Source organism: Ischnura elegans, chromosome 4 (assembly GCF_921293095.1).
Source record: "Ischnura elegans chromosome 4, ioIscEleg1.1, whole genome shotgun sequence".
Lineage (NCBI taxonomy): Eukaryota > Metazoa > Arthropoda > Insecta > Odonata > Coenagrionidae > Ischnura > Ischnura elegans.
The window spans coordinates 137,934,543-137,948,163 of NC_060249.1; the positions used below are offsets into that span (position 1 = coordinate 137,934,543).

The following is a 13,621-nucleotide window of genomic DNA, read 5'->3' on the forward strand; positions in this document are numbered from 1 at the left end:
ATTTTCCCTTTGTCGTCCCGAACGACATCCAGGCGTCTTTCATCTTCGCCTCTTCTCCATTGGAAGTTATTTCGCCTCAAATGCAAACTCTCCAAGGCTCTTTCTCTATCTCACGTCGTCTGGAAGAGTAAAAGTACAGTTTTCCCGGAGAAACCGATCTGTTTGCTTCGGCTGTTTACCTACTGTGACGTTGGATGGAGTCCAATCGCGGAAATGAGTTTGGCGTGAAATATATTGGGCTCACCTGTCCACATCGTATGTTTGTGACTAGGATTGTTATTGGAAAAAAACACGATTATCTAGTACGTATTGACATACTCTTATGGACTATGCGTGATGTCTTCCTCAACTCTTAAAACAATTCCGACACTCAAATCCTAATTTATTGTATGCAATTATGAATAAAATGGTACCTACCCTTTTAAGAATTTCAGATTTTCCGGATAATATCGAGTTCTGATGTTGAGTACGCGTTTTATGCTTGATATAGAAATTGGTGAATGCGTATGCCTCATTTATTTTCTAGGTGCTAATGCACTATGACCTAACATGCTGTTGCTTATTCAATGAGTTCAGCGTTAAAAAATCCACGTCCGGTTAATTATCGAAATGCGAGTATGATGCATGGTACGTGTTTTAGAAAGGATATTTTTTTCTTCAGTAGATTAATTAATTAGTTTTATTTCTCCCGCTTCATCTGTATAATTTTCAACACCTTTTACATCCTTCTCCTGGAATTAATATTATATCATAATTTATTCGTTCGGGTGGTTCTATTATTTTTTGTTTGTGCTTTATAACTATCCTCTTTCGTGTAAATCTTAGCTTCCAAGAGTATGCTTCCTTTGAGTATGGTGACAGTCGTACTCAAGGCTTATAGGGCCATTGAACGTAGGGAATATTTAATCGACACCATTCTTACAATTATCGTTAACACAATTGCATCTGAAACGAACTCAATTACTCCTGTGTGAGCCATTAGTGAAAGAAATATGGCCATTAATTGTGACTGGACTGTGCTTGTGACAGAAGTTCATGAATATGCACGCCTAATTTCTTTCAGAGATGCTCTAAACAGTGGCGCAGCGAGGGGGGTGGGTTTGGGGGATAAACCCCCCTCCCCCAGAGATCAGAGAAATTTTTAAGTTTAATCCATATTACTTAATTGAATCAGTATTACTTATAGCATAGTGTCAGGATTAATCAATTATCCTTCACAAAGCCGTAAAGCTCGCCATTTTGAGCCATTATTGTTAAAAAAAATTCTGAACGAGGGCCCCCGCAACTCCTGCTTACTCTGGTGGGTATGCAATACCCGCACACTCCTAAGTATTACTTGCGACTAAAACCCCCCTAGCCCTAATTCTTAGCTGCGCCCCTGGCTCTGTCTACCAGGGTGTAATATATTGTAGAGAGAAAGTAAGATAGAGGGGAAAAATAGGCTAATATTTTCCCAATAGGGTGGTTTCCTATTATTTTTTATTGCTTAAATCGAAACATTATTACTCCTGGACTACGCATTTCACGTTCTTAGATTTTCTAATGACGATATCTTTTTTTCGCGATTGAACGAAAAATGAAAATTTTCTAGCGCGTCAAGACACGGCGGCTAAGTAGGAATGCTGGGAAAGGTGCGTGTGAAGAATCAACTTGAAATTATCCAAGTGAACTTGTTTATTTTAGTTGCTATGATATGAATTTGTTTGTTTAATTTTTATTAACAAAAAAAACGGAACCCTGAATGTATCAGTCGAAACTTGAGATCTCTCTGTCAGGTGGGCGAGTGGATTTTACACTTTCGGAGTTCCCACCGAGATTTAGTGATCGGAGCGTTGTTGCGTGATAAAAAACTCCAGTGGCCAATCGTCAACGTTCAAGTGTGCAGCCAGAGTGTGGGAGAATGTACTATGGGGGAAAAAAGTATCCCGACAAAGTTTGTGCCGCCACCATCGCTTCACAGGAGAATGGATTCCCTTTCTAACGGTATAAAATCCTTGGAATGAGACGAGGGAAATTCAAATACGGTCTTATTTGAGCCACCAAGGTCGTGACGGTGAATTGGCCTGCCTCGAACCGAGACTCAAATGCATTTCGTACTCCTCTCTAGAATGTTGGCGCATTCGATATCCTAAGGAATTGTGCCTTTCTTTTACCCGCTATCTCCCTCAAACCCTCCTTTCCGTTCCTTCTTCGCTCCTACTGCGGCACTCGTAATACAATTCACTGAAAGCCGATCTCCAGTTCTCTCTCGAAAATTTACGGGATAAATATTCGCTAGACGTAATCTGCAAGGCAGCATTAGCGATGAGAGATTTTGAGCATCAGGAATAACTCTAAATACACTGGTCAACAAAAAACTTTTTTCTATCCTAGAGATGTTGTTGGGGTAATCCTTTTCGTCCTGATTCCAAATCTGTGCTCAGATATTTTTTTATCAAGTCTACTTTCTTTAGGACGACTGTACTAAATAAGTGTTCAAGGATATTTAAGCACATAAATTGTGATTATAAAAAATGTGAAAAAAGTACTTTGATAGGATTTTCTCGTATTTTTTGCATCTGGTAAGTCCCTATTCAGTGTCAATCAGTAATTTGCTATCATGTTGCTGAAATTTATTAGGTGTTATTTTTCCAAATGTAAAATATGTTGGTCGAAAGGCTCACTGTGTTTATCTCTAACAGCGCAGAGGTTTTGTGGAAAAAGACAGGGTTTGAGTCAAAATAATAAATTTTAAAATTCATATTGCAGCCCATATTTTGGTACGATTTAATGATATTAATATAGCCACCAGATCACGATAATGTTCAGCCATGATATTTCCTAAAAATGTTGAGATACATTTCTAAATGCGTTCCACGCGCTTTTCTCCGTTGATCTAACTCAGTGTTGAAATTCCGAGTCCTTCAATTCCCAATCTGCATATTCCTTATTTGATCTTAGCCTCACTTAACCAAAGGACTTTTGTTTCAAATGAGTAAAACCCGGCACCATTATTGCACATGTCTTCATCAAAATTTTAAAAAGTCCTTATTTAATATGCAGAGGCGGAAAAAGAATATTTTTAGGCCGACCAAAGGCTGACAAAGGACGTTTTTGGATCCAAGGACGAGTTCTTTATGTTCCGAACAATTTTTTTCTGTCTCTGATATCCCATTCGCAGGTGAAGCAACAACATTTCGTATAGCCAAGCTGTAATCCAAGTAACATAGAAATTACTTTAAGTGGCCACAAAGTTTCCATTTATATTTTTGGTAGTGATATTTTCTAAAAGTAACCGCATATTCTCGTAAGATTCTTTCATTTCAGCTTCACGAGTTAACAGTATTGATGGGAGCCTATTTCCATTCTTTATGAGATTAGCCTTTAACATAACCTAGGAGGAATGGGTGAACAAACGCTAATTATCTTTGTTTAATTCAAAATGAAGAGTATCCACAACACAGAGAACATCATTGCAAATAGCAAATCGTTTTTTGGAGAATAAACCAAATTAAATTCGTCATGGCGAGAGCGGGACATCTAAAGTTTCGTATTTGGATGCTACAATTTTCAACCCTTTAATCGTGATCCTAAGATTTCACCCTGCTTTTTGGATAACATATAAATCGTGCACTAGATAATTTAAATCCTCTTACGTTATGAAATGAGGTCCAGCAGATTTACTCGGTCCAAAATTTGGGTCCTTCGAGTCTCTGAATCCTTCATTATCACGTTCTTGATTACTTTCTGAATCTTTGCTAAGATTAACATTCTCGATTGGATGCGGCACTTTTCAATATTCGGAGTGAGGGAACGGTAGTATCGCTGATTCAAAGTTGTCTGGATACTTTACGGAGTGTTTTGACTTCGTTGTAATTCCTTTCATTTTTGAAATGCAATATGATCTGCCAAATCATGGGGACGGCAAACTCCTTGTGACATTTTTTTGTCCAACCAGTAAGAAGCCCTACACTGGTGCCACTCAACACATGGGGAGCCCATGCTTTACCTTGGCTACCCTACAGGCAGTCAAAATAAAGCTTATAACACTGTCTGGAAAAGGGAATAATTTTCCACTTTTGAGCCTTAAAAGTAATTTCACCGTATACATAACGAAAGTCATCAAGATGGTTCACCCACTATCTAAATAGCCTGGCCTGATTAAAGCTGGCAACTTATCAGCGATTAAATTGTAATAACCTGTAATTTCCTGCGATCATCGAAATTCTCCATCTTCTACTATCTTCAGAGAAAGCACACGTCTTCACGCTCCTACACCTGGTCAAAGGATGATGTGAAGTGGAGGCTGAGGCAGTATTGCTTTGAAGAAAACGGTAGGATAGTACGATTTTAAACACATTTTGACAGAATAGGAAGGCATAACATCGTAGGACAACATGTTTTTTCAGGAAAGTTTTATTTTCTCTTTCTCATGCTATCACGATACATAAATTAATTAATTTACTACTTTCGTAAAAGAAATAAACAAACACTAAGCTGTCCTAAAGACACTAGATGTGATAAAAAGAATCTATCCCGGATTCGGTATAAGTGCAAAAAATACGCCTAAGTCACTCAACAGCGTCTCTAGAACAAAATCTATGTTGACCGGTCATGCCTAAACAATTATCGCTTTAAAACGTTTTAGTGCGTCAATTGCGACTGAAAATTTCTTCAATGATATGATTGCTAAAAATTTAATTGACGACACATATTTTTTCGAGGTAAATTACATAAATCGTAAAACAAAACTAACATTTTATTTTTTCCTATCCAGCGGCAAAAAAAATTTTTTCTGCATATCGATACCTCACTTTTTTTCAATTTATTTGAAAACAATTTTTTTAAATTAAAACAACGCATGAAATTTTGCTGCCAAATTACCTACTTTTGAAAATATTTAAGAGTTAAATAAAATATCTAAATTAATGTAGCAAAAATGAAAGACACAAAAATATACTCCAATGAATTCACACTTCACTTGGGACAATAGTTCTCCTTTTATTAAATTCGAAATCTCAGCAGCACTTCGATGTATTAAAATATGTCAGCATCAACATCTCCGGTTGTACACCTAGGTCCTAATCGGTCACTTCTCAGGTGCGTCTTCTCCGATATTTCAATGCCTCATTACCCTTCCTGTTGCGTTTATTCGAGTAGTATACGGTACTTCAATTTTTATTCATCCTTCGCTATGTTTCCGCTACTGTTAAGCCTGCCCCCAACAAGCTGACTACTTATCCCTCTTTCGCCTGACGACAAAGGTATCTTCAATCAAGATGGGAAAACATCCTTCTCGATCGAAAGGAAAACGCGTTCTGGCAATGTGCACGGCAGTCCTTCCGGAGAAGGTAAAACTTCTTCAAAACCAACTGCATTCAAATTCGTGGCCCATCGAATATTCTGGCTGATTGTCTTGTTTACTTAAAGAGAGAGCTTGCTTTGGCCCTAGTGATGATCGTTGAGATAGGCGAAGGAAAATTCAGAGGAGCGTTCCCAATGTGCGCTTATGATGCCGTCGAATGCGTCTCTATTCTACGGATTTCATCGCGAGTCATGCTTTGGGTTGCGGGAGACTCAGGTCGCGTACTTGGACGGCGAAGGCAGGAAATGGTTTGCCTTGTTTGAATTTCCCTCACTGACCAAAGAATAGCAACCCACTGGAAAGGAAACCCACTAACCCGCGGAGCGATAGTGGCGGCGCAAACTTTGTCGGGATACTTTTTTCCCCCATAGTACATACAAAGAAGACGCTAAACGCAAGGGTCACGCACCAGTTTTTAAGTGTCATTCACCATGGTTAAATTCCCCATCTGAAGTGGAGTGAACAGCAGCATCATTCCAGTGTGGTTCCAGATATCAACGGATTATTTTGCGCCGTATAATCAAATAACCCGGTCGCAAGAGTGCGCAGTTGCCGCCGAGAAAATGGAGAAGCTTATTAGAGGAAGGAACGCGTTGAAAATACAGATTACTAGGTTGATGACCGACATCGAGAAGCTTCTTTACCTCAAGGATGAAGAACCTGATCATCTTGCCTTGGAAGTCGAGCTCACCCTGATGAACGACGTTGTGAGGGAATGGGAGGAGATATGTCACACCATACTAAAGGAATTAGAGGAATCAGAAGCATCCGAAGAAGCCTTGGCAGATGAAATGCAAGTAGTAATGAATTTACGACGACGATTCACCGTAGTTCAACGGAAGTGTGAGAGAATAATCAAGCCTATTCAGACTTCTGAAACGTCCTTAACGGAAATGGACACCATTAGCAACACAGGATCAGTTAGCAAAAGAAGGCTCAAACTCCCCAAGATTGAGCTCCAGAAGTTTGACGGGAAGTTGAAGTCATGGCTTGGATGGTGGTCTCATTTTCGAAAAATTCATGACGACGATACACTCACAGATTCAGACAAGGTGGAGTATCTATCACAGGCTACGGAGAAGGGGACAGAAGCTGAGGAGTTGGTGGAAAGTTATCCAGCCGATGCCAAAAACTACCCCAATGTCATAGGTGCCTTAAAAGAACGTTTCGGAAGGAAAGATTTGTTGGTACAAGTTTACATTCGAGAGCTCTTGAATTTGGTTATCACGAATACAAATGGAAAGGAAGAAATGAGCCTTTCGTCATGCTACTTCAAACTCAATTCTCATCTGCGATCACTGGAAGCTTTGAAGTTAGGGAAAGTGGATCCGGAGACGTTTATCTTCCCACTTGTGGAGTCAGGCCTTAGTGAAGAAATTCTTCGTCCTTGGCATAGAAGCTCATTTAGCAAAACTGAAGGCAACCAACTCAAGGCGCTAATGGAATTTATGAGAGTGGAGGTACGAAGTGTCCAGCAGACCTACCTGGCTAAAGCAGGATTCCACTCCAGTGAACCTGTCACCTCTCAATCTACGAAAGGAGGAATGACAAAAAAGGGAAACTGGAAGTCCAGGAAGGAAGATGATATTCCTACAGCAGCAGGTCTAGTAGCCAGTCCCGCTCCTCAACGACATTCTTGTGGATTCTGTAATGGAGGACATGAAACTATGGCATGCGTCAAGGCTCAGGCAATGAATTTGGATGAAAGAAAACAGAAATTGGGAGAGAAGAAAGTATGTTACGCGTGTTTCCGGGGAAAGCATAAGAGCAGGGACTGTCGCAGTCATGTGAAGTGTATTGTGTGCCAAGGAAAACACTATCCTCTTCTCTGCCTACAATAAACTCATTACAAGAGTCAAAGACTGGAAAAAAGGAGATACTATCACAAGATGTTCCCCTCACAGCTAACAATCTGAATCGTTGTGCTAAGGATGTACTTCTGAACACTATACAAGTTCGAGTCGTGGGAGAAAAAGGCTCGTCTATAGTCAGGCTCGTGGGAGAAACCAGTAATCAAAGCAGCTACATAAAGGCTTCTACTGCAACTCCAATTCAGGCAAAAAGAATTGGAAGCGAATTGCTCAGGAACGTGTTGTTTAGATATCAAGTTACGGCCCCAGTCAAGCACCCGATAGTTCAAATATGACTGGAGTCTCTTCAAAACAAAAGTCAGAAAACGTTCGAGCTACTACAACGGGAGAATATCTGCGTAGATCTACCCAAGGTGCCCCATGGACAGTGGATCATCGATCTAGCTAATGTGGGGATTCATATGAATGATGTTGGTGAGAGATACGAAAAAAATCCAAACACTCATCGGCAATGACTATTGGGATTCCATTTTAACCGGAAATTGGTTCAAACTGGACTGTGGATTAACTGCAAGAGAAACAATCTTTGGTTGGACGCTGGGAGGACCCGTTCCTGATGTACCAAGGATCGTCAGTTGTAACTTTTCGTGTTCCATAGTCAGCAGCATGATGGCTAACAATCCGAGCATCACGGATTTATGGAATCTCGAAACAATTGGGATATCAGATCCCGTGGCGGTCAAGTCAGCAGCAGAGGAAGATGCCGAAGCGATTTCTTATTACAAGTCGACCGTACGGAAGGAAGAGATGAACGGGCGATACAATGTAGCCCTTCCTTGGAAGCAGCCCAAGTCAACACTTCCTACAAATCGTCAAGTAGCAGAGAAACGATTGAGGTCAGCTACGGCGAAGTTGGAGAAAACAGGAAAGTGAGAGAACTACGACTGCATTTTCAAAGATTGGGAGAAAGAAAACTTCATCAAAACTGGATGATGGTGACAATGGACACTTTATTCCCCATCGACCAGTGTTCAAGGAAAGTCTCACTACTCCAGTTCGACCGGTGTTCGACGCTTCGTGTAGAATTGGACGGCTTCCCTCTCTCAATGACTGCTTATACAAAGGTCCTAATCTCATTGAGCTCATCCCAGCATTACTTCTCCGGTTTCGGCTTCACAAGGTTGGAATTTACGCTGACATCCGGAAAGCATTCCAGATGATTGGGTGAAAGAGCAGGACCAAAACTATCAGAAGTTTCTCTGGTGGGAAGACTCAACCTGTGAAAGAATCAAGGTCTTCCAGCACCTCCGAGTGGTTTTTGGCGTAAGTAGCAGCCCGTTTCTTCTCATGGCTCCTTTATTACATCACTTGGAGACGCAACCAGAGAAAAATGTGAAGACAGCTGAAATACTGCGATACTCTTTCTATGTGGACAACTGCCTCGTTTCCCTCCCCTCACTACAACAAGCAAAGACGTTCAAGGAAGAAGCTGTAGGAATCATGGCTGATGCAAGGATGGAATTGCGTCAATGGGCCTTTACAGGAAGAGATTAAACTTCAGCTGATCTAGGAATGCCTGGGATACTACCAGTATTGGGGCTGATGTGGAATCGAGAAGAAGACTACTTGACATTAGATATCAAGTCACAGGAGGAGTTCATATTCATGTCAAAACGACACATGCTCTCCATTGTCACACAAGTGTTTGATCCAGTTGGATTCACCGCACCAGCTCTACTTCTGCCAAAGCTACTCTCTACCTACTCAAGCCGATAAGGATTACACACTACTGTCAACTTCACCCCGATTCCAAGGAAGAGATTCACATTTTCTGCGACGCAAGTGGACAGGCATACGCCACTGTTATCTACCTCCGATCTGAATACGAAGGAGAAGTCAAAGTCAAACTTCTCAATGCAAAATCGCGTCTTGCTCCAGTCAAGAAGCCAACAATCAACAGATTAGAGTTGTTAGCAGCATTGTTGGGAGCCAGGATGGCAAGACCGGTGAAGGAAGTGCTAGGAAAGGACATCCCTTTTCACTATTGGAGTGATTCAACTACAGTTCTGGCTTGGATCAAAAGAGGAAACGAGTGGGAGAAGTTTGTGTCGATCCGCGTCAAGGAAATTCTCGACACCACCACTACCAGGCAATGGAATCATGTGCCTGGAGAAGACAACCCAGCAGATCTGCCTTCACGAGGGTGTACTCCGGCAAAATTGGTGGAATCAAAGTGGTGGGAAGGACCTAAATGGTTAACATTGACTGGGGAACATTGGCCGTGTCATACATCAGCTGAAATTAACGAGGATGAAATCAATAAGGAACGGAAGAAAATGACCGTATCAATGATCTCTACTGCATTTCTGACTCCAAGATTTTCCTCTTGTCAGAAGAATGTAACAGTCTGGGCATGGGTCAATCGCTTCACTTACAATTGTCGTAACAAGAAAAGGATTACTTCACCCATCATATCAACGAAGGAACTTCGACTAGTAGAGAAGACAGTATTGAAGGAGATTCAATGTCAAGCCTATGGTCAAGGAGGAGTTCCTAAAAACTTACTCACGGTGATGGGGACCGATGGATTGTTGCGAATTATGTCAAAATTAGTACACCGGGAAGATACAACTGATTTCATCTCCCCTATTCTCTTACCACAGCATCGTCCATTAGTTATTACTTATTTATTCTTATTCGGGATATTCACCTCTTCAACTGTCATGCAGGGATTCAGACTACTGTGGGAAAACTGAGGGAGAAATATTGGGTACCCAGTGCTAGGAAGACTGTCACTAGAATCATTCACCAATGTTCGGCTTGTAGGAGGCACGAAGCAAAAGCGTTTGAGGTTGAGACGGCAACACTCCCAGTTGCTCGTGTGCAAGACAGTAAAGTATTTCAGACCACGGGAGTAGATCTGGCTGGTCCACTTATCATTCGAGATGGACAGAAGGTTTGGATCGTGATCTACACTTGTGCGGTCTATAGATGTGTATCACTGGATGTCATTACGGGATTATCAACCGAGACATTTCTCAACTCTCTGGAACGTTTCGTGGCCAACTACGGAAGACCGAATACTGTCTACAGCGACAACGGTACTAACTTCATTGGTGCAAAGAACATATTCGACAAACTGAATATGGAAGAAGTCGCAAAAATAAGTCAAGTCAAGAAATTGCAGTGGATACTAAACTGTGAAGCAGCACCATGGTGGGGTGGATTCTGGGAACGACTCATAAGGAGTGTCAAGGGCCTCATGAAGAGGATGATTGGCAAGAGCAAGTTGTCATTTGATGAGTTACGCACCTGCATCGCAAGCATGGCTGCCACCATCAATGACCGTCCACTTACAACCATTACCGAAGATGGAAATGATCTTGTGTCTCTCTCTCCAGCCATGTTTTTAAGACATATAATGCCTGGAGGTTTCCCGGAAGGAAATTTTGCCAATGGGCTGGAACAAAGCTACCGAAAAATGCATAATCTTCAAACCCAGCTGAAGGATCGTTTTCGAAAAGAGTACCTGTCCCTTCTCATCCAGAAGAGGAAGAAAGTTAACATTCGACCCACTGCTGTGGGAGATGGGGTACTCGTTGGATGTGACAACAAGAAGAGGTTCGAGTGGCCCCTTGGGAAAATTGAGGAGCTCTACAGTGGAAAAGATGGGATCGTGAGGTCTGCAAAAATCAAGATTTATAGCGGTAAGGGGATTATCTACATAAATCGTCCCTTACACCGTCTGTACCCGCTGGAGATTTCTCAACAAGAAGGTGCAGCAATGTCGACGACAACACCTATATTAGAAGAAACCTCGTCGACTTCAATGGAACAGCCTGTCAAGAAGGCTGAGAACAAAGAGGAGTTCATCATTACACGTGGTGGAAGAAAAGTGAAAAAGCTTAGTCGCTACTCTTCCTGGTTTGGAGTAATCATCACATGAAATTCTTAAAGAAGTATTTAATTCATCAAGCTATTCTTTTTTGGATATAATTCCCAACAAATTGTAAATAAGGTTAGGAATTAGTGGGAGGATGAAGAAGAAATTAGAGGAAGGATTTGATTCTCCGACCGTAAAATCCTTATTTATCATCCGATTTCAAACAAATAACTTATAAAATGTGTGTTTTTATGTTTTGCACCATACTGTGGAATATAATTGAGTTGCTATGTAAAGTATGGAAAATATAACGAATCATTTACCAGTTCCATCAACAAAAAAAAATTCTAAATTTTGACCCTCCGACCGTTTTATCCTTATTTATCATCCGATTTTATTCAAATAACTTTTATATTGTGTGTTTTGATGTGTTGCACCATGCTGTGGAATATAATTGAGTTGCTATGTAAAGTATGGAAAATATAACGAATCATTTCCGAGGTTCATCAATAAAAAGAAATTAAAAATTTTTACCCTCCGACCGTAAAATCCTTATATATCATCCGATTTCAATCAAATAACATTTACAATGTGTGTTTTTATGTGCTGCACTATGCAGTGGAATAAAATTGAGTTGCTGTGTGGAGTATGGAAAATATATCGAATCATTTCCGAGTTTCATCAATAAAAAGAAATTCCAAATTTTGACCCTCCGACCGTAAAATCCTTACTTATCATTCGATTTCAATCAAATAACTTTTAAAATGTGTGTTTTGCATGTGCTGCACCATGCTGTGGAATATAATTGAGTTGCTATGTGGAGTATGGAAAATATAACGAATCATTTCCGAGTTTCATCAATAAAAAGAAATTACAAATTTTGACCCTCCGACCGTAAAATTGTTATTTATCATCCGATTTCAATCAAATAACTTTTAAAATGTGTGTTTTTATGTGCTTCACCATACTATGGAATATAATTGAGTTGCTATGTAGAGTATGAAAAATATAACGAATCATTTCCGAGTTTCATCAATAAAAAGAAATTCCAAATTTTGACCCTCCGACCGTAAATCCTTATTTATCATCCGATTTCAATTAAATAAATTTTAAAATGTGTGTTTTTATGTGCTGCACCATGCTGTGGAATATAAATGAGTTGCTGTGTGGAGTATGGAAAATATATCGAATCATTTCCGAGTTTCATCAAAAAAAAGAAATTCCAAATTTTGACCCTCCGACGGTAAAAACCTTATTTATCATCCGATTTCAATCAAATAACGTTTTAAATGAGTGTCTTTATGTGCTGCACCATGCTCTGGAACATAATTGAGTTGCTATGTGGAGTATGGAATATATATCGAATCATTTACGAGATTCATCAATAAAACGATATTCCAAATTTTGACCCTCCGACCGTCAAATCCTTATTTATGATCCGATTTCAATCAAATAACTTTTAAAATGTGTGTTTTTATGTGCTGCACCATGCTGTGCAATATAATTGAGTTGCTATGTAGAGTATGAAATATATAACGAATCATTTCCCAGTTCCATCAATAAAAAGAAATTCAAAATTTGATTCTCCGACCGTAAAATCCTTATTTATCATCCGATTTCAATCAAATAACTTTTATAATGTGTGTTTTTATGTGTTGCACCAAGCTGTGGAATATAATTGAGTTGCTATGTAAAGTATGGAAAATATAACGAATCATTTCCGAGTTTCATCAATAAAAAGAAATTCCAAATTTTGACCCTCCGACCGTAAAATCCTTACTTATCATTCGATTTCAATCAAATAACTTTTAAAATGTGTGTTTTGATGTGCTGCACCATGCTGTGGAATATAATTGAGTTGCTATGTGGAGTATGGAAAATATAACGAATCATTTCCGAGTTTCATCAATAAAAAGAAATTACAAATTTTGACCCTCCGACCGTAAAATCCTTATTTATCATCCGATTTCAATTAAATAACTTTTTAAATGTGTGCTTTTATGTGCTGCACCATGCTGTGGAATATAAATGAGTTCCTGTGTAGAGTATGGTAAATATAACGAATCATATCCGAGTTTCATCAATGTATAGAAATTACAAATTTTGACCCTCCGACCGTAAAATACTTATTTATCATCCGATTTCAATCAAATAACTTTTAAAATGTGTGTTTTTATGTGCTGCACTATGCTGTGGAATATAATTGAGTTGCTGTGTGGAGTATGGAAAATATATTGAATCATTTCCGAGTTTCATCAATAAAAAGAAATTCCAAATTTTGATCCTCAGACAGTAAAATCCTTATTTATCCCTTGATTTCAATCAAATAACTTTTAAAATGTGTCTTTTATGTATTGCACCATACTGTGGAATATAATTGAGTTGCTATGTAAAGTATGGAAAATATAACGAATCATTTCCCAGTTCCATCAATAAAAAGAAATTCCAAATTTGATTCTCCGACCGTAAAATCCTTATTTATCATCCGATTTCAAACAAATAACTTATAAAATGTGTGTTTTTATGTGTTGCACCATACTGTGGAATATAATTGAGTTGCTATGTAAAGTATGGAAAATATAA

The 13,621-nt window shown here is 39.5% G+C and overlaps 2 protein-coding genes across 2 annotated transcripts; both read left to right on the forward strand.

The window, feature by feature from the left end:
• Positions 1-5,907: 5,907 nt before the first annotated feature.
• Positions 5,908-7,185, forward strand: LOC124158269. The gene has a single exon (XM_046533464.1). The coding sequence runs from the start codon at positions 5,908-5,910 to the stop codon at positions 7,183-7,185; it is 1,278 nt and encodes a 425-aa protein (XP_046389420.1).
• Positions 7,186-7,824: 639 nt separating this feature from the next.
• LOC124158270 lies at positions 7,825-11,101 on the forward strand. Its single transcript, XM_046533466.1, has 3 exons — positions 7,825-8,084; positions 8,870-9,898; positions 9,982-11,101. The coding sequence occupies exons 1-3, from the start codon at positions 7,825-7,827 to the stop codon at positions 11,099-11,101; spliced, it is 2,409 nt and encodes an 802-aa protein (XP_046389422.1).
• The last annotated feature ends 2,520 nt before the right edge of the window (positions 11,102-13,621 follow it).